The sequence below is a fragment of the Macaca mulatta genome, chromosome 12, assembly GCF_049350105.2.
Source record: "Macaca mulatta isolate MMU2019108-1 chromosome 12, T2T-MMU8v2.0, whole genome shotgun sequence".
Lineage (NCBI taxonomy): Eukaryota > Metazoa > Chordata > Mammalia > Primates > Cercopithecidae > Macaca > Macaca mulatta.
In genome coordinates this window covers 130,159,124-130,181,293 of record NC_133417.1, presented here as the reverse complement: position 1 = coordinate 130,181,293, position 22,170 = coordinate 130,159,124, and the positions used below count along the sequence as shown (strand labels likewise).

Below are 22,170 nucleotides of genomic sequence, written 5' to 3'. Positions count from 1 at the left end.
AGAAGCAGAACTTACACTTGAACAGTCACACTTTCAACACTGGGCAGTGTGATTTTCAAAGTCAAAAGATTGTAGTCTATGTCACATAACTACAATCACCCAAGAGGCTCATTATCTTTTCAAATTCCATCTTCATATTAGTAGGTCAGAACTGTGTCCCAGGGCACTCCAGGACATTCTGCACTTTTCACTGGCTACTATTAAAACTCAGAGAATTGTGGATATCATGATATACCAATGGCTTGTTCTTTTCATAGTATGTCTTCAGCAATGAAAAGCAAAGCAGATGGTATATGGGGACTTCTAGACAAAACCACAAGGGTCATTCTAGAGAGGAAGCAGAAAGACTTGAATATGTTTTAAATTGCAAATCAGTAAGGTCATGAGTTTTCTTTCTTTTTTTTTTTTTTTTTTCCAGAGACAAAGGTTAACATTTTATAAGAATCTTAACCTCTTTTAAAAAAAATCTGTGGCTTTTGAGCCTGAAAAGCAGGCTTTTAAATGGCTCCTGGTGTTCATGTAAGAACATTGTAATTGCAATTTGAAAGCTAAGTAATAGTCTTTGTCGTTAGATTCTTTCTATGTTATAATATTCTTCTCACTTACAAGCTAATGAAGTTAAGATTTGGAAAGGCTGTTGTTCAAGGAAATAGAGCAACTGGAAGGACAGAAATCTAACATAAGCACCTTGACTTTTACTATTAGTTTCTGTCTAAACAGCATGCTTTTGGTCAGATGCTTCTTAGAAAAAGAAGGCACACAAGTTGGGGGAAATATTAACTTCCTGAATCCCACAGTGAGTGATGCCATTAGAAAATAAGTACTGTACTGCAACAGTTCTAGTTGCTTATTTTATTTCAGTAAGAATGTGTGTGGGGACCCTGGTCTGTGTTTGATTGTCCTAAGAATGTATGTCCACACGAGACGTGGATACAAATGTTCATACAAGCATTATTCATAATAGCCCCAAAATGAAAATAACCCAAATAATCCATCAGCTGATGAATGGATAAACAGAATGTGGTATATCCATAAAATGGAATGTTATTATCATTCAGCCATAAAAAGGAATGAAATGTTGATACATGCTACAATTTAGATCAACCTTGAATACATTGTATTAAGTGAAACAAGCCAGTCACAAAAGACCACATAGTCCACATATACGAAATGTTCAAAATAGGCAAATCCATAGAGACAGAAAGGAGATTAGTGGTTGCCATGGGCTGGGGAGATGGGAAAATGAGAAGTGAATGAGAGTGGATATGGGGTTTCTTTTGGGCATGATGAAAATGTTCTGTAATTAAATAGTGGTAATGGTTGCACAACTCTGTGAATATACCAAAAACCACTTAATTCTATACTTTTAAAGGATAAATTTTTATGACATATCAATTATATTTCAATTAGATATTTTTTTAAAGCCGTTCTATGTACTAGGGTAGAGGTGGTGTATGTGATCACAGGAAGGATACAAAAGAATCATGAAAACATATATCTGGATACAAGCACTTTATTCTTTAAAGGAATTAATGGGACATAGCAAAGGAGTAATAAGGAACATGGCAAAACTTATTTTACAGTTGTTATATTTTACTCCCAAAGCAGACGTAATGTGCTTGCTTATAAACAATAAAACACACAGGTAAAATGACTGGCTGAATTCATCAGCAGCATAACTTTTGGGCCTAAAGGTAAGCTGCAGACTTCATGTGTGCTACAGAGAGTAAATAATAGCATTTAGGGAAGAGAAATGTGTGTTGGATGAATTAGAAAGCTTTTCAAAAGGAACTGGCACCTATACAAAACCTGGGATTTTGAAAGAATGAGGAAAGAAAAAGACTTTGGGAGAGGCAGAGGAGCATAGGCAAAGGCCCTGTGCAGGAATGAGGCTGGTCCCGAAGGACAAATGCGGGCAGCCAGGTGGGATGGAGCCAGTGAGAGTTGGCAGTGCTGGGCTGCTCTTCAGTCCATTTCCCTTCCCTAGACCATGTCTGCAGGCCTCGCAGCAGGCAGCCCTCTTTACTGGGCTTTCTTGGATGGTAAACTCAGACCACAGACCTCAGAGTCTTTGCCAGGGGGAGGTCCTGGTACAGTAGGTATCTTTATATTGTTGGAGCAACTCGTTTCTATTAATGCTCACATCTTCCCATATGTAGAATGTTTGGTCCTCACCTCTTTAGAGGAGATGAGACACATTTTGGAGCCTGGAAAATAAGTCACTAAAAAGAAGTGAAATGACTAGTTTGTCAATCCAAGAGTAAAACACCTTGAACTTCTTACAGACTTCTATCCCTACCATATACCAAAATACTATGACACTGCGTCCCCTTGCTTAACTTGGCTGGAATGATGACTATCCAGTAATAGACAACTGTTCATTATTTGTGTATTTGCCATACAGTTTAACCCCAGCAAAACAAGAAAGGCTTTCCTTTTAAAGCACAAGTCAGGTACTAAAGTAATATTCTCATGTATTTAAACAACAAGTAAGATAAAATCACAATACTCTTCTGAATGTGGTAAAAGATGTTTTTCAAGCGACTAATGTAATCTAAGGACATTCTCTAATAGAATAAAAGGCAATCTCAGTGTCTGAAAAATTTAGGTTAAAATCACTTTTAAACACGTGCTGAGGGTCATTAATCATGAAATTTTAGTTAATAATCCTTACTGTGAGGCTTGTAAGTCCCCAAGCTTAGGCTGATTGATTAAACACCATCATTTTGTCCTCCTTTTCGAACAGGTAGAAGATACAATACTGTTAGAGGAAGATACAATACTTTTCTCAGCCCCAAGATAGGATAAGCAGCCCTTTTTTAGACTTTTACAGTGATCTTTGGCCAACTGAGAGATGGTCCTGATGTGCTTGGAATGAAGTCTTCTGTAGCCAGTGTAGCCAGCAGATTGGTGGCTGTTACAAAACCCCCAAGACCATACACGGCAGGCTACAAGGAACCAGAAAGTGACAGGGCTGCAAGGGAGGATGTCTGAATCTCATGGACCTGAAACTATAAACACAGGCCTGCATGCATCATTTCAGGACAGTTTTTATTTTCAAATGCCTGATCTCTGGACAAGAGATAGGCTCCTTATGAAATCCTACCGCCAAAGGAGAAGCTCAGCTGAGTTCCACTGCAGTTTCAGATCCGTTTTATGCTATTGAGCTATACTAATTGTTGACCAGAGTTTTATAAAAGAGAACAGGAAGTCTCTTGTGGTCAAGACAATTTGTAGTGGTCTGAAAGCATCTGATTCTCAGAAAAGAAAAAATTCTTTGTAACCATATTAAAACCCTTACCAAATATGATTGTTTATAGTTTTCTTCTTATTTGATCAATTCACTTTTGCTTCAGTGGAGACACATTAAAGAGATCTAAAATGAGAAGAAGTGCCACAGTTTTTAAAGTGGAAACTTGTGGAGTCCTTGCACTTTTTTTTTTTAGATGGAGTTTCACTCTTGCTGCCCAGGCTGGAGTACAGTGGCGCCATCTTGGCTCACCGCAACCTCCGCCTCCCGGGTTCAAGCGATTCTCCTGCCTCAGCCTCTCGAGTAGCTGGGATTGCAGGCATGTGCCACCATGCGCAGCTAATTTTTTTTTTTTTTTTTGTATTTTTAGTAGAGACGGGGTTTCTCCATGTTGGTCAGGCTGATCTCGAACTCCCGATCTCAGGTGATCCACCTGCCTCAGCCTCCCAAAGTGCTGGGATTATAAGCGTGAGCCACTGTGCCTGGCTGTCCTTGCACTTTTTCAGACAACTACTCCAGTATTATAATAAAATACAACTAAGCTCGATAGCACATTATGGGCATGCATTATATATGCATTCCCTTTCCTATACCTTGTGTAACCTGCACAAGACATTAGATGTGCAATAATTGCACATATTGTAAAATAATGTTTTAGATTTATCACATGGTTCCAAGAGCATGATTCAGCCCGTTGTCTTATTTAGTAAAAAGTCAACATCATTTTATAACAAGAGCTCTCCAGGCATTGTACTCATGATTAAGCAATTTTTGTAACCCGACCTGAATGAATTCGCAGTCTCATAAATTGGATGTGAACATTACCTTAGTATTTGGGGACCTATCTAACTATAGGACATTACTAACCTAGTAGACATGTGATTACTGTTACGGAGAACCCAAGCCCACATTCCAGAAACTTATCAATAAAACAAACAAACAAACAAAAAGCTTCTTAAATCAGCTAAGTGTTCATGTTATTATTATTATTTATTGAAACGGAGTTTTGCTGTTGATGCCTTGGCTGTAGTGCACGATCTTGGCTCATTGCTACCTCCGCCTCCCAGGTTCAAGTGATTCTCTTGACTCAGCCTCCCGAGTAGCTGGGATTACAGGTGCCCGCCACTACACCCGGCTATTGTGTGTGTGTGTGTGTGTGTGTGTGTGTGTGTGTGTGTAGAGAGAGAGAGAGAGAGAGAGATGGTGTTTTGCCATGTTGGCCAGGCTGGTCTCGAACTCTTGACCTCAGTTGATCTGCCCACCTCAGACTCCCAAAGGGCTGGGATGACAGGCATGAGCCACTGTGCCTGGCCCACTGTATTTTATTATGTCACAGAGCAGTGATCGTAGTGGGACTGTGAGTTTACTACATAGATGGAACAGGGAGTGGTTTTGTCACATGCAAAGTATGATGAAGCCAATTCAGATCTTATTATTTACGTTTTACTTAATTATAAGCTTAATTTTGAGCCATGTTACTCTACTCTCCATCAGACTTAAAAGTATTTTTTAAAAAGTCAAGAAAGCAATGGAGACTCTAGTGGAAAATGAAAAAGAGGAATAGCTTGCATTTTTGTATAAAAAAATTATTAATAAGGGCCATAATATAGAATTTTTTTTGAATTAGAGAGAAAAATGTCTAATGTTCCCAGTATATTATAATATGTAATATTCCCTGGAAACCAAGCAAGTAACACCATGTATCCGTAAATTATCCATCCAAATAGGAAACAAAGGCATCTCAGATAATTTAAACTCAGCAATAATCCCCAAAGCTCAATTTAGGCATGGTTCTTAATATTCTACTCCAAAACTTCAATATAGTTTATTTACTGTTTATCTTCTAACAGAGTGAATAGCATAAAATAAGCAACTTGAAGAAAGGAACTCTAAAGGAATTAAAAATGTCAAATGTAGGCCAGGCACAGTGGCTCATGCCTGTAATCCCAGCATTTTGGGAAGCCGAGACAGGCAGATCCCTTGAGTCCAGGAGCTGGAGACCATCCTGGGCAACATGGTGAGACCCCGTCTCTACAAAAATAAAAATAAAAAAAGTGAAAATTAGCCAGGCATAGTGGTGCGCACCTGTAGTCTCAGCTACTGGGGAGCGCGATCACTTGAACCCCGGATGTCGAGGCTGCAGTGAGCTGTGATTGTACCACTGCACTGCAACCTGGCCAACAGAATGAGACCCTGTCTCAACAGCAGCAACAACAACAAAGTAAAATGTAAATGTAAATAAGAAGATCCACATTGACTCTATCTTACTTTTCATGCAAAGCAACCGCTCCCTGCTCCATCTGTGGCACTATGCTTGCTCCCTGCACCTATGCCTGGTTTGAACTGGTAGCCACAGCTCTTCTGAGCTCTGTTCATACAGCTGCAGTCAAATCCTGGAGCAAGTGCAGTGGCCCAGGGAGCTCAGTCCGCAGCTGTGCTTTAGGGCGAGCATTCGTTTTCACTAGCGATGTATCTAGATCCTAGTTTTCTCATTATTTTTCATCTTCTGATCTTGTTAAATCTACATGACGTTCTTCCTTTTTCATAGGATACAAACCCCGTGCTTCCCGACATGCATGTGCACATGCACACAAACTCACACCAACACATCACACCCGTTCACACGTGTACAGACACATGCACACTCCACACACACAACACTCACCACACACATTGCCACCACACATACACACACCACACACACTGACACATCACCCCCATTCACATGTGTACACACATACACATGCAGACACACTCTACACAGATTCACATACCACACACCACACACATTCACACCACACATACGCACCACACACACTCATACCGCACACACACACCACACATACGCACACCATACTCTACAACACACTCTACACACACACAACACTCACCACACACATTCACACCACACATACACACTCATACTGACACATCACACCCATTCACACGTGTACACACATATACATGCAGACATACTCCACAGACATTCACATACCACACACTTTCACACCACAAATACACACCACACATACACACCACACACACTGACACATCACACCCATTCTTATGTGTACAGACACACATGCAGACACACTCCACACACATTCATATACCACACACCACACACATTCACACCACACAGACACACCACATACATTCATACCACACATACCCCACATACACACACCACACTACAACACTCTACACACACACCACAACACTCACCATACACATTCACACCACACATACACACACACACCACACACACTGACACATCACCCCCATCACATGTGTACACACATACACATGCAGACACACTACACAGATTCACATACCACACACCACACACATTCACACCACACATACACACACACCACACACACTCATACCACACACACACTGACACATCACACCAATTCACATGTGTACATACATACACATGCAGACACACTCCACACACATTCACATACCACACACACCACACACATTCACATCACACAGACACACCACACACACACCACACATACACCACACACACTCTGACACATCACACCCATTCACATGTGTACACACATATGCAGACACTCTACACACATTCACATACCACACACCACACACATTCACACCACACATACAGACACACCAGACACACTCATACCACACATACACACCACACATACACACCACACTACAACACACTACACACACACATTCACCACACACATTCACACCACACATACACACACACCACACACACTGACACATCACCCCCATTCACATGTGTACACACATACACATGCAGACACACTACACAGATTCACATACCACACACCACACACATTCACACCACACATACAGACACACCACACACACACCACACACTGACACATCACACCCATTCACATGTGTACAGACACACATATGTAGACACTCTACACACATTCACATACCACACACACCACACACATTCACACCACACATACACACTGACACATCACACCCATTCACATGTGTATACACACACGCATGCAGACACACTCCACATGCCTTCACATACCGCACACACCACACACATTCACACCACACACACACTGACACATCACACCCATTCACATGTGTACACACATACACATGCAGACACACTCCACACACATTCACATACCACACATACCACATTCACACCACACACACACCACACACACTCATACCACACATACATGCAACATACAAACATACCACACACACACACCACACATATACATGCCACACATACACATACACTCACCACACATACACACACTCCCCACACACACACCACACACAGCACACTTACACCACACGGACCACACATACACTCACCATGCACACACCATGCATATACACACCACACATACACACACTCACCACACACACCACACATACACACACACACACCATACACATCCACACCACATATCCACACCACACATACACACACTCACCACACATACACACACACCATACACACATTCACACCACACATACATACACACACAACACACACGCCCACACTCACACCACACATACACTCACACCACACATACACTCACACCACACACACACTACCACACTCACATCACACATACACATGCACTCAAATACAACACACTCATGTATACACACTAACACACTCCACACATACTCATTGCACACACACACTACACCCAATTGCACATGCTCACAGACTCAAACCACACACATACACTGTATACACACCACATACACAAGTACACACACCACACACACTCATACCACATACACATCACACACACACACCACACACTCTCACACTACACATGCACATACACCACACACACACACCGCGCCACACACACTCACCACACATGCTCACATAACACACACACCGCACAAACACGCACACTCAAATGCAGCACAGTCTCATGCACACACACTCTACACACTCATTGCACCGACACACCCACCCAATTGCACATGCTCACACACACACACACCACACACATATATGCTCCCACACTCTCTCATCCTCTTATGGAACACACATATACACCCAGTCAATAAATTCAACAAAGAATCATTTAGGTATCCAACTAGCACTGAGGTTATAAGTGAACAAAATAAAATGTGCACTTACCGAGCTTACATCAGGAGTGAAGAAAGAAGAGATTTGGAGAAAATAAGAGTCCAGGATTGGAAGAGAAGGAATGATGGGAAGGACACCGCCCTTGGTGGCAGCGCTGCCAGCAAAGGCTGTGAACTCGGAAGACAAAACTCCCTTGACCCCTCCCTACCCATCTTCTCCAATACTGAGGATGGGTTTGGAGATTCTTATCTGTTCCAACAGCTAATCCAGAGCAGTTTAAATGAATAGCTGTGATTTGGGGGATGTGCAATATATGAAATCTCAGCTGTTGGTACCATGGATGTCACAGACTCATCACCTGAGCATCCCTATAACTACTGAGGTGCACAGACTAAAGGAAGCAGATGACTGGAAGTGGAAACTTGCTGTTTTAGGGCATTTCATTCTTCTGTGCTTCATGGGCTGAAGACATATAAGAGGCAATAACCTATGAAATTCTGTTTTAGATGTTTTGTTTTAAGAAGTACTTTATATAATAATTAATATGTATTCATTTAAAAGAATATTGTTTATTTAGCATGGAAGTTGAAAAATAGATGGCTTATTTCAGCAAAAATAAAGACACCAAAAACACAACCTCTTTTTTTCAAGGTTCAGATTCACTAAACACTCCTTCTTCCTTCCCACCCCTAACTACGACTGTATGTGCACAGGCACACGCACACACGCACAGTTAGCTTCTAAAAGGGACTGTGTTTATCCTTTGATATTTGAGATCATTTACAATATTATTCAAATAATGCTGATTTTGTAAGTTTTCTTCTTCATTTCAAATTTATTTTAGCCTTAGCAGCAATAATAAAAAAGATTCCACTTCGGGAGGCCGAGGCGGGTGGATTACCTGAGGTCAGGAGTTCAGGACCAGTCTGGCCAACACATGATGAAACTTCGTCTCTACGAAAACATATAAAAATTAGCTGGGGGTGGTGGTGGGCACCTGTGATCCCAGCTACTAGGGAGGCTGCAACAGGAGAATCGCTTGAACCCGGGAGGCGGAGGTTGCAGTGAGCCGAGATCATACCGTTGCACTCCAGCCTGGGTGACAGAGCAAGACTCCGTCTCAAAAAAAAAAAAAAAAAAAGATTCCAATAGAAATAAGCTAAATTGGAAACATACAGATGCCTAAATTTTTGTTTTCTGCAAAGGCAGAAACAGCTTAAAACTATGAGCTGCAGTAAAAACAGTCACTGTTGTAAAAATACTAGTACTGGTAATCAAATAAATGTCTGCATCTTCTCTCCTAGAGATTAAATTGGGAAGAACTACAGAAGTACTTCTGTCTTCTGTTAACTTTAAATAACTTTAAATACTAAGATCTAAAAGACTTCCCTTTTGTGTTTTCAGTGTGCTAGTCTGCTCAACACTTCTAAGCTGGAGGACTCAATTTCTTTTCATTGTTCGTTTCAGGCAGCCACAGTTTCCTGGGATATCCGCACGTTGTACTCAACAGTACCTGAAGATGCAGAGCACAAGGCAGAAAATTTACTGGTGAAGGAGGTAAATGTGATGCTTCCAATGTTTTATGTATAAGGCTTTTGCTTTTTCCCAGGGGATTCTCAATGCAATTTACTATTATTATCTTCCTCTCATTTTCAATAGATAATTCCAAATATTCTAACTAGTGGATGTCCTTTTTTTTTTTTTTTTTTTGTGGGGGGAGGTCCTCACTCTGTCACCCAGGCTCGGAGTGTGGTGGCACCACCTCTGCTCAGAGCAGCCTCCACCTCCTGGGTTCAAGCAATTCTTGTGCTTCAGCCTCCGCAGTAGCTGGGATTATAGGCACACGCCATCATGCCTGGCTAATTTTTGTATTTTCAGTAGAGACAGGGTTTTGCCATGTTGGCCAGGCTGCTCTCGAACTCTTGACCTCAAGTGATCCACCTACCTCAGCTTCCTGAAGTGCTGGGATTACAGGCATGAGCCACCGCGCCTGGCCCTAGTGGATGTCTTTCAATCTTCATTACTTGTTAGATGACTCTTCATCTTCCTCTTAATCATTTCACATTATTTGGTGACTGTTCAAGTTTTAGATTTTTCTTTTTGTTTTTAATTAACTTAAAACCCGCAAGTCGAGAAAGATGTAAGTATTCCCAATACAAAGATTTGATTTAATTTTATTTATGTAGATTGAGCCTTAGGAGCAGCCATACTACATGAGAATTTTGGATGATGGAGTTCTTATTTGAAGATGTATCTCTTTTTAGGACTAACTATGGAAATAGTTAACAGTAAAACTCTGTAGACAGCTTGAAGGGACTATATTAGGCTATTATTGCATTGCTATAAAGAAATACCTGATACTGGGTAATTTATAAAGAAAAGAGGTTTAATTTGCTCACGTTTCTGCAGGCTGTCCAGGAAGCATGGTGCTGGCATCTGCGTGGCTTCTAGGGAGGCCACAGGAAGCTTACTCTCATGGTTGAAGGCAAAGGGGGAGCAGGCATGTCATGGAGTGAAAGCCTGGAGCGGGCGGTGCCACGCACTTCTTTTATTTATTTATTTATTTTTATTTATTTATTTATTTAGTTTTTTGAGACAGAGTCTTGGTTTGTTGCCCAGGCTGGAGTGCAGTGTCATGATCTCAGCTCACTGCAACTTCCGCTTCCCAGGTTCAAGCGATTCTCCTGCCTCACCCTCCTGAGTAGCTGGGATTACAGGAGCCCACCACCATGCCTGGCTAATTTTTTTTGTTTTGTTTTGTTTTGTTTTGACGGAGTCTCACTCTGTCGCCCAGGCTGAAGTGCAGTGGCATGATCTCAGCTCACTGCAAGCTCTGCCTCCCAGGTTCATGCCATTCTCCTGCCTCAGGCTCCCAAGTAGCTGGGACTATAGGCATACACCACCATGCCCGGCTAATTTTTTTTTTTTTTTTTTTTTTGGTATTTTTAGTAGAGACGGGGTTTCACCATGTTAACCAGGATGGTCTCTATCTCCTGACCTCATGATCCGCCCACCTTGGCCTCCCAAAGTGTTGGGATTACAGGCATAAGCCACCGCGCCTGGCCATGCCAGGCTAACTTTTGTATTTTTAGTAGAGATGGGGTTTCACCGTGTTGGCTAGGCTGGTTTCAAACTCCTGACCTCAAGTGATCTGCCCGCCTTGGCCTCCCAAAGTTCTGGGATTAAAGGCAGGAGCCACTGTGCCCAGCCAAATGGCCAGATCTCATGTGAACTCAGAGCTAGGGCTCATGTATCACCAAGGGGATGGCACAAGCCTTTCATGAGGGATCCACCCCCATGATGCAAACGCCTCCCACCAGGCCACACCTTCAACATTGGAGATTACATTTCAACATGAGATTTGGATGGGAACACATAGCCAAACTACATCAAGGACTGATGGAACATCTCTGAGTATACCATTGACTTGCATTTTATTGGTGTGTAAGAGGCCTACAAAATGGCTTATTTTTCTTCTAACCAGACTCCAGGCGGCTTTAGAGCAGGAATTGAGCCAGTGCCTAGCAGCTACTTAGCAGATGTTTACTGAATAAATAAATGATGCTTATCCTTTCCTTATAGAAAATATGGTGATAAAATTTAGCCCAGCACAGGTCAAACTGAAAGTAGTGGAATCTAAGTTCAGTCTTGAACCCTGAGAAAGCGCTGTGTCCCAACAAGGAATTCATTAAAGCTGCATACAATAGCAATATCTTTTCTCGGCTCTTAACATATTTATGTTATATAAGCTAGCCTTATTAGTGTACATATTAATATTAATATGACTGTACATTTTTCTGTTGTACTGTTCAGTTCAGATCATTGTTTTATCGGTCTTTTTTTCCCAATTCCATTATTTTGTATGTATTTCCCAAAGTTCACATTGCATTACGATACCTTTTAAGGAGATAGAAAAAAGAAAAAATGCAGACTCAGATAACATCAGGATATCTGAGAATACTGTTTTCCCATTTACTGATAAAAATAGTGTGTGATATCAGTACAATAATATTTTGTTTAGAGTTGCCTTAGAGAAAGTCTTAGCATACGGTAGGGTGTCACTATTCTTAAAAAAAAGCTGGCAAATAATTTTTATACCAGACAATCAGACTTATTGAAACCTCCAATAAATATATGTTAACTTAGGCAGGATTTGACATTTTTATGACACTGACTTCCCAACAGGGAACTTTAACCAGGTCTTATGCGTTCTTCAGAAATACATTGCATTCTCTTCATAAAGATCTTTAACTTTGTTGTAAAATTTATTCTAAGGTCCTTACCATTTTGTCACAAATGTGAGTGGAATTTTAAAATTCCATTTCTTTTTCTTACTGTTAATTACTTAATGAATTAATTCCTACTGTTAATTACTGATATTTTTAAAAAGCTGTTGATGTCCTAATATAAATAACTAGCTCTTATCCTAATAGTTCGTATTTAATTTCTTAGGTGTATAGGAGTAAACAATTAAAATTTTCTTCTTTTCTAACAAGAATATTGTTTCTTTGATTTTTGTCTTATTCTATTATTTTATATCCCTAAAACAATATTGAATAATAATGCTAATACCAGGCAGTATGTCTTATTCTTGAATTTAGGGGGAGACTTTAGTATCTTTCACCCTTTATGAAAGATGGTGTTTTATGTTCATTTCTGGCATTTATTGTATTTTAAAAGGTGTCTTTCTATGAAATTTTAGGGTGTTTATAAAGACTGGCTGCCCTGTTATCACATGCATATGTATCCTGTTAATACAACAGCTTTTCTGTTTTAGTTAGCACTGTAATAAAATCAATGGGCTGTTGTCCTATGGATCCCTACTTGTATTTCTGGTATAACTTTCTACTTCAAGTTGTATTATTACCTTAATACCGTGTTGTCTTCTAATTGTTTTTACTTTATTTCAAATTTTGGAGTTGATATTATGAGTGAAATTTGGCTCTAGTTTTCTTTTTTCCTTTGGTATTAGAGAGATGCTAGCTTTAAAAAATAAATTGGGGCACTCTACATCTTTTTCTGTGTTCTGGAATGAACAGATAAACAAGTGAAACAAAAAATATCTAGAACAAATTTAAGGGCATAATATTATTTAAGAGATTTAGTAAAGATGGCACTTCAAAGTCTCTGGGGAAGAGTGGACAATTCAACAAACACTACTCAACTATCCATTTTGGAAGAAAATAAAGTTGTGTCCATATCTCATATTACATACAAAAATAAATTCCAGATGAATAAAATAATCTAAGTTTTAAAAGCAAAGGTTATAGGCCGGGTGCGGTGGCTCACGCCTGTAATCCCAGCACTTTGGGAGACCGAGGCGGGTGAATCATGAGGTCGGAAGATTGAGACCATCTGGCTAACACGGTGAAACCCCGTCTCTACTAAAAATACAAAAAAACAACCCAAAAATTAGCCGGATTTGGTGGCGGGTGCCTGTAATCCCAACTACTTGGCAGGGGGAGGCCAGAGAATAGTGTGAACCTGGGAGGCGGAGCTTGCAGTGAGCTGAAATCATGCCACTGCACTCCAGCCTGGGCAACAGAGCCAGACTCCGTCTCAAATAAATAAATAAATAAATAAATAAATAAATAAACAAAATAAAAATAAAGGTTATAAAAATGTAGAAAAACATTTTTAAGTGGGAAGTTAGGGAAAACTGACAGATTTAACCAAACAAAACATTCAAATTTGTATGATGAATGTACGGTACCATAAACAGAGTCAAAAGAAAATATTTAATCAGAGAAATCATTTGTAATTCATTATATCTTTTGCTGAACACACACACTCACATATAAATACATACATTCCTAGTATTCAAAATCCTGCAAATTAATTTAAAAAAAGATAACCCGAGAAAATATGAGCAAAAGAGATGGGCAGTCTGTTTAAAAGAAGAAATGCAATTGGCTAAGAGGTATACAAGGTCGCTCAGGCTCACTAGTAGTCATGGAAATAGAAATTAAAAGAACAATTTTAGGGAAGAAAAATTTTAAGACAAACACCATTTAGCAATGATAACAATACAGTGAAAGAAACACTGTCACACGATGTTTGAAATACTCACATCTGTAACTTTTGAAATGTAATTCACAAGTATTTTTAAAGCAGCATGTATCAACATACAAACGCATAGTATGAAAACACCCTTGGGAATAAAAATCTAATTAACAGACATGTATGCCACATTGGAAATTTTGAATTATCAATTAATAAGGGCGAGGCTAAAATTTTTTCACATTTATATTTTGTAATAATATAAAACAAATAAAAAATCATATCTATTTAAATAGCTTAGTTTTGATGCCCATGTTTTGTTTTGTTTTGTTTTTTTCTGAGATGGAGTCTTTCCTCTGTCACCCAGGCTGGAGTGCAGTGGCGCAATCTCTGCTCACTGCATCTTCTGCCTCCCGGGTTCAAGCAATTTTCCTGCTTTAGCCTGCTGAGTAGTTGGGGTTGCAGGCGCCTGCCAGCATGCCTGGCTAACTTTTGTATTTTTAGTAGAGATGGGGTTTCACCATGTTGGTCACACTGTTCTCAAACTCCTCACCCTCAAGCGATCACCCACCTCAGCCTCCCAAAGTGCTGGGATTACAGGTGTGAGCCACCACGCCCGCCCTGATGCCCATAATACATTGTTAGGAGAAAAAACCAAGTCACAGAATTGTAGTATGATATCATGAAAGATATAAAACCTATACATATATGCATAAATATGTTTATATAAGGCTAGGAAAAGGATAAAAGAATGCACACATCAAACTCATAACATTGGTTACCTACAAGTTTGGGACTCTAGTGGGAGGGGAGAGATTGATTTTCAACGTATGTAATTCTCTTTTGTTGTGATATTACATACAAATTTTGTAATTTAAAAGCTATTTTGGAAAAATTAGTTAGAACATATTTTTAGTAGAGATGGGGGAGCTGGGCATGGTGTTTCACACCTGTAATCCCAGCACTTTGGTAGGACGAGGAGAGTGGATCACCTGAGCTCAGAAGTTCGAGACCAGCCTGACCAACATGGTGAAACCCCGTCTCTACTAAAAACACAAAATTACCGGGGCATAGTGGCACGTGCCTGTAATCCCAGCTACTTGGGAGGCTGAGGCAGGAGAATCACTTGAACCTAGGAGGCGGAGGTTGCAGTGATGTGAGATCGCATCATTGCACTCCAGCCTGGGCAACAAGAGCAAAACTCCCTCTCAAAAAAAAAAAAGAAAAAAAAGAGTATTTTTAAATGCTGCCAGAATTGGAAGCAATTGAAGCCTGTTGTCTAAACTTGTCTGCAAAAATTAAAACTCCAACATAATTCTTCAAGTCATTAGATAGTTACCTAAAAGACTACTTCAGATTCTTTTTAATTATTGTTTTAGTTTGCTGATGAAAATGGCATGTGGAGCACTCAAAACCTCATGCGTGTCTTGCTTTAGGATTCCACCTGCTGGGCTTGTCTTTCAGTCACAGAAGTGAATTACATTCAGCAAACACAGTCCATTCTCAGTCATTTTTAATCCAACTACTACAGATTTATAAATGTTTCTATCATTTTAGGGACTTTTCATTTCATGGTCCTTTTGCCCTCTTTGGGGGTGTGTGTATACAGCATTTGTATATTTCCAGTTTTCAGCAGTTTCCAATTGCTCTCACATGAACAAGTGTTCCCAGCTGGTGGCTCTGGGTCTCTAGAACCCAAGGCTTTCGGAGCCTTGGATTTGGCTGCCAGCCTCCTTCAGCTCCCACGTATTAACACTGCCTCATTTTATTGCCAGGCATGCTTTCAAGATAGGGCCAATTATCCCGAACTCTAAATTCTGGGACCATTCAGAACCTCCACCACCAATCTCTAGATCCAACCAAGGTTTCAAGTGTAGCTACTTTTCCAGGGGAAAGATGGCATGAAAAGCAGATAACTGGATCCATACAACACAAGAGACTTCGAATGACTATTCTAGGGTTCCCAGAGGCCTTCAGTGTTGCTTGTGTTTCAAGAGCTTCTACCTCACAACTTCAAATGTCCAGATAGATCTTTTCATCTATCTGTTCTCTGAGACTGTCACCTTCCGCTGAGGAAAAGTTGACCACAAAATTTGCCTTTATTTTATTATTGCTCCTGGGGGGAAATTTCTCACCTTCACTTTTGTTCCCGCCTTAATTCCTTTTCAACTGCTCGTAGCTTTCTTTTCTCTCTTGTATCAGCATCTTACTTCTCTAAGAACTGCTCCAAGGAGAAACCAAGTAGAGTGCCTTTCGCCCTAGATCCCAAATACCTGCTAAACTTTTATGTTGCAAAGCTCAGTACACAACATTCGACTCTCTTGGGCAACATGAATGAATCTTCTGATCATATTTTTTCTCAACTGTATGGATCTAAAATAGGAAAAAAAAAAATAAAGGAGGAAGCCTGGGACAAAACTATTTTATTCCCTGCTAATTTTTCTGTGTCACTAGTACTGAAAACCCTGCAAAAACTCCCATAGTAGTCCTTGATTTTAAGGATAAAGATAAAGTGAAACCTGTGTTTTATAGGATAGGAAGAAGATAAACCCTACTTACAAGTATCCCGTGATGATAATGGAACATGAATAGTCAGGCCTGGAGACAGCAGATAAAAAGAAAGAGGTCACCAAAGAGCTGGGCTAAGACTGAGAAATAGTCCCAGAGAATTACACTGCAAAAAGTCTTAACCCCAATTGCTAATAGCAGCTAACCTTTATTGACTACTTACTTTGTGCCAGATACACTTCTAAGCCCTTTACTTGTAGCAATTACAAACATATGTTTGTTATTATCATCATTATCACCTTTTAATAACAAGGAAACTATGTCATAGAAGCATTAAGAAATTTGCCCAGCCAGCGTTAGACAGCCAGGAATAGACAGATCCAACATCTGGACATATGCCACCAGCCCCGCCCCTGGGCTCCTAACTGCGATGCTAACTGCCAATAGGGTATTTTGCTATAAAATTGCTATGTTTCTCTGGAAAGAAAACTTCTCCCAGTCTTCACCCTCACAGCCCCACTGTGGTTTCTGCTCAGGTGACTCTGATGCATACAGTCAGTGGACCACCCTTTCAGGAACATTGGCTGGATTTTTGAAACTAGATTATGCTGGCACTGAAATGAATTCATTGACGTTTGTAGAGCTTTGTAGAAACACTTGCTTGACCTACCGCAAGTGTATTAAGCAACCTTATTGGTCCACCCTGTACTAAATTGCCCTGCGGCTCCCTGTGGGGTGGCAAGGGCAAATACCATGGTTGCTAGGCAACAGATTGGCAAGACTCTAGTCTCAACACATCCCGCTCGGTAAAAGATTTGAGTTTTCTCTCACGGCTCTCTACTTTGACAATTCTCAGCTTCTTTTGAAAGGCATTAGGCATTCTTTTTTTAAAAATCTTGAATGACGTCATATTTTAATGGGAGTTCACTAAAATGAACAGCTTCTTCCTTTTCTATCTGTTATTAATTCTCCTCCCTATCTCTTAAATGTAAAATTAAACATTCACCACACAAAAGCATAGGTTTATTTCACATCTTTTAAAACACTGCATGTTAACATCAAGCTCTAGCTGCGTACATATTTGCTTATACATTGTGCATATGTGAAAACTTTAGAGAACTCTGTGAAATAGGTGTTATTACCTCATCTTACAGCCTAGAAAATGGGCTCTGAATGTATAACAAACTTGCCCAAGTTCACACAGAGCCAGAATTAAGGTTCTGCTATCTTTGACATCATATTCCATGTTCTTACACATTTTCTCATCTCTGGTCCTTTGATAAGTTCCTTTATACCACATGCTCACTAGCCTGACTGGATGAGGGTATTTCCACTCCTCACAAGGGAACGTATCCTTCATTTTGGCAAACTATTAACCTTTCTGCCTGTTTTTCCATCTTTAAATAGGGATATTAAAAATCCCAATGCTGTGATTCTGAAAATAAATATAGCAATAGTATGAAAACATTTGGAAAACAACTACTGGAGAGCATTGTCTTTATCCGAATCTCATAAGTGGCTTAAAATGAGCATCCATAACCATAAAAAATATCTAAACAGTTCCGTGATAAAACAAGCACTACTCCCACAAGGGGTTTGAGGAGGAGAGGGGGGCAATTAAAGGGATCTAGAAATAGGATGCAAACTTCCTAAGCAAAACTTTTACAACGAAGTTTTTATTTTAATATACACAAAGGGATCATATAAAGTCGGAAGAAAGCTCAGCACACTAATTAAAACTAAGCTCTTGGTTCAGTCTCTCTTAACAAAAGGAGATGAGGGAGCAGAGAACTGAGAATAATACAGTGGCTCAAGAAGGAACAAAGGTCTAGGGACCACTTCAGCTGAATGGCTGAGAGAAATACTGACAAAGTACTAAGGTAGCAAGTTACTCTGACAACAAAGCCCTCTCTGATTTCTGGAAACCAACCCTGCTGCAAGAGCAGAATAATGATGAAGTGAGGAGAAAGTAACGAATTCGAGAATCCAAGTCTCAGTTTGGTCATGGCATAAAACTCTTGGGGACTTAGGCGGTATGATAACATTGAAAGAACAGAAGCAAGCTGGGTGCAGTGGCTCATACCAGTAATCCCAGCACTTTGGGAACCCAAGGCAAGAAGATTGCTTGATCTCAGGAGTTCAAGACCAGCCTGGGCCATATAGTGAGACCCCCATCTCTAAAAAAAAAAAAAAAAAAAAAACTTAATTAGCTGGGCATGATGGTGTGCACCTGTAGTCCCAGCTACTCAGGAGGCTGATGCAGGAGGATGGCTTAAGCTCGGGAATTCGAGACCGCATGATTGAGCCATGCGTATGCCCCTGAGCTTCAGCCTGGGCAACAAAGTGAGACTCTGTCTGTAGAAAAATAAAAAAGAATAAAAGCAAATACTTATCTCTACAAGCACATCTACACATGTACACACACACACACACACACACACGATGATGATTTATGTACTGTCTTCATCCAAATAACACTAGGTTACCAGAGCGAGGAAAAGTTCAGATTTTAAGCAAGGGGTTCAAACCAGAAATGAATTCTGGAAAGGAAAAAACAAAAATGAAAACAGGACCCAAGACTAAATGGTAAATACAAATATGATTTAAGGCGAAGTAAATGTTGTTGAAGTCTCTAGTTGTCCATAAAAAATTCACACACACACACACACACACACACACACACACACACACACCCCTCATTTAAATCAGGGCAGAAGCCAACATTATGTAGGTTTAGAATGTTCTGTAAAAGGCTAGGTCTGTTCCTAAGTGTCTCACACACACAGAAACACACACACACACACACACATATTCAGAGTCTTTAATTAGCTAATATCCATCAACACTGTCTTAGAAGGGGATATGAAATGAAACATTTCTAAAATGTATTTGACCATGTCGAAATTCTGTCCATTTACAGACAACATTCAGTAAATGTTGTTGAAATCTCTAGCTGTCCATAAAAAATTCACACACACACACACACACACACACACACACACACCTCATTTAAATCAGGGCAGAAGCCAACATTATGTAAATATAGAATGTTCTGCAACAGGCTAGGTCTGTTTCTAAGTGTCTCACACACACAGAAACACACACACACACACACATATACACATATTCAGAGTCTTTAATTAGCTAATATCCATCAAAACTGTCTTAGAAGGGGATATGAAATGAAACATTTCTAAAATATATTTGACCATGTAGAAATTCTGTCCATTTTTCTCCAAGTATCTTTAAGAAACACCTTTGAGAAATGCTAATGTGAATGTGATCCAAGGAGAATGCTAATGTGAATGTGATCCAAGGAGATCACCAGAAACTAGAGGCACAAGGTAGTTCGAGTAAAACAGAATCAACAATTAGGTGAACCTGGGTGTGCATTTCATTCAGGCTGATTCTAATGAAGAAAAACAAAATATTAAACCCTCCAGGAGATCAGATAAATTAGTTGTTTCTTTTCATGGCCAAACCTCTATTCTTAATTCTTATTGTTAGCATCAAAAATGTCTACCTATGTTCAGGGAGGTCATGCAGTTCTAAGACACAATTCCGCATAAGCCCCAGTGATGGTTGTTCTATGGTCTTACCCTCACACAGCAAATTATAAGTATAAATATTGTTACTCTCAAAGTCTGAAGTAATTAACAATGATCATAAAGTCAGTGTAATACTCTTTTAGCCCTTAAATTTCTCCCTTCATTCCCCTACCTAATTATCAGATTAGCCTTTCTCTTGTCCTAGGGGCAAATGTGTATCCAGTGGCATAAACGAGGTATCTAAGAATCTGCTAATTGCAATTCAGTTAGGTGGAGTTAATTATCTTTACAAAGAGTGAAATTATCTTTACAAAGAATGAAATTTACATAGAAATTTCCTCTCCCACTGATTTACTATTACTACAGATCACATTGTGTCAAAAGCTAAAGTGTATGTAATAAAGAGAATCAACCATTGGATGAAAGATTAGACGAGGTTCATTATCCAACATGGGCTTGAACACTGTCTAAACAGATGAAACTACATGGATGTAGCACAGTCCCTGCCCTCAAGCTGCATACCGTCAGGCAAGAAGTAACAGACCTCTGATTAGATTTCTACAACACACTCTGACAAGTACCCCCTGGAGTACTACTTTAAGATAAACAAGGCCGGGCGTGGTAGCTCATGCCTGTAATCCCAGCACTTTTGGTAGGCTGAGGCATCAAGACCATCCTGGCTAACACGGTGAAACCCCATCTCTACTAAAAATACAAAAAAAGTAGCCGGGCATGGTGGTGGGTGCCTGTAGTCCCAACTACTCGGGAGGCTGAGGCAGAAGGGCATGAACCTGGGAGGTGGAGGTTGCAGTGAGTGGAGATCAACTTTGGGAGGCTGAGGCACGTGGATCACGAGGTCAGGAGATCGAGACCATCCTGGCTAACATGGTGAAACCCCATCTCTAAAAAATACAAAAAAAGTAGCCGGGCATGGTGGTGGGTGCCTGTAGTCCCAGCTACTCGCAGGCTGAGGCAGGAGAAGGGCATGAACCCGGGAGGCGCAGGTTGCAGTGAGCGGAGATCACACCACTGTACTTCAGCCTGTAAGACAGAGCAAGACTCCATCCCCCCCCCCCAAAAAAAAAAGATATACAAGGTCAGGTTTGCATGGCAGATGAAACAACTAGAAGCATACCACAGTATGGATTGGTTGGCTTGGGAAGGAGTAAGATTGAAGAAAATTTGGACAGATAGGAGACTATTTGTTTTAATAGTCCAGGTGCATGATTACAAAGAGCTGTATGACTATGGGATTATGGTACCAGTAAAGACCTATTAAGGAGATAGAATTGACAGGAGTTGGGGACTGAAAATAAAGTAAAGAAGAGGAATGTGTTTATGATGACTCCCATAATTATGGCTTGGGCTATTACCTAGATGGTTGTGCCATTAATTTAAATAAGGTGCCCAGAAGAGAGTGAAGATTGCTGAAAGGATGAAGCAAGGAAGATAACCTCACTTGCCAACATGCAGAGAGAGACATCCAAGAAGACGATAAATATCTAGGTCTGGAGCACAGGAAAGTGTGGGCAGTTACTCTAGATTTGAACACTGAAGCTTTAAACCTGGAAGAGTACGCCCATGAAAACCAGAGAACTGGACTGCAGCTGAGAAGGCAGGTCCCTGAGCCACAGTCTCACCAAGGGGCAGGCAAAGAGGACCCTGTGTAAGGAACGGAGAAGGAGGGGCAGAGAGGAAAGCAGGGAACAAGGAGACATTGATATCTCAGAATTAAGGAAGAAGGGTCAATAGTGAGAGAAAGT

General features: G+C 40.3%; 1 protein-coding gene across 7 annotated transcripts in view; it reads left to right on the top strand.

Moving 5' to 3' along the window:
* Positions 1–22,170, top strand: part of DOCK10 (dedicator of cytokinesis 10) — a 288,958-nt gene that overhangs the window by 115,292 nt on the left and 151,496 nt on the right. For all 7 annotated transcript variants that reach the window (XM_077956660.1, XM_015111181.3, XM_077956661.1 and 4 more), the window contains one exon: positions 9,819–9,908. In XM_077956660.1, the coding sequence (XP_077812786.1) occupies positions 9,819–9,908 (90 nt within the window). The remainder of the gene's footprint in view (positions 1–9,818; positions 9,909–22,170) is intronic.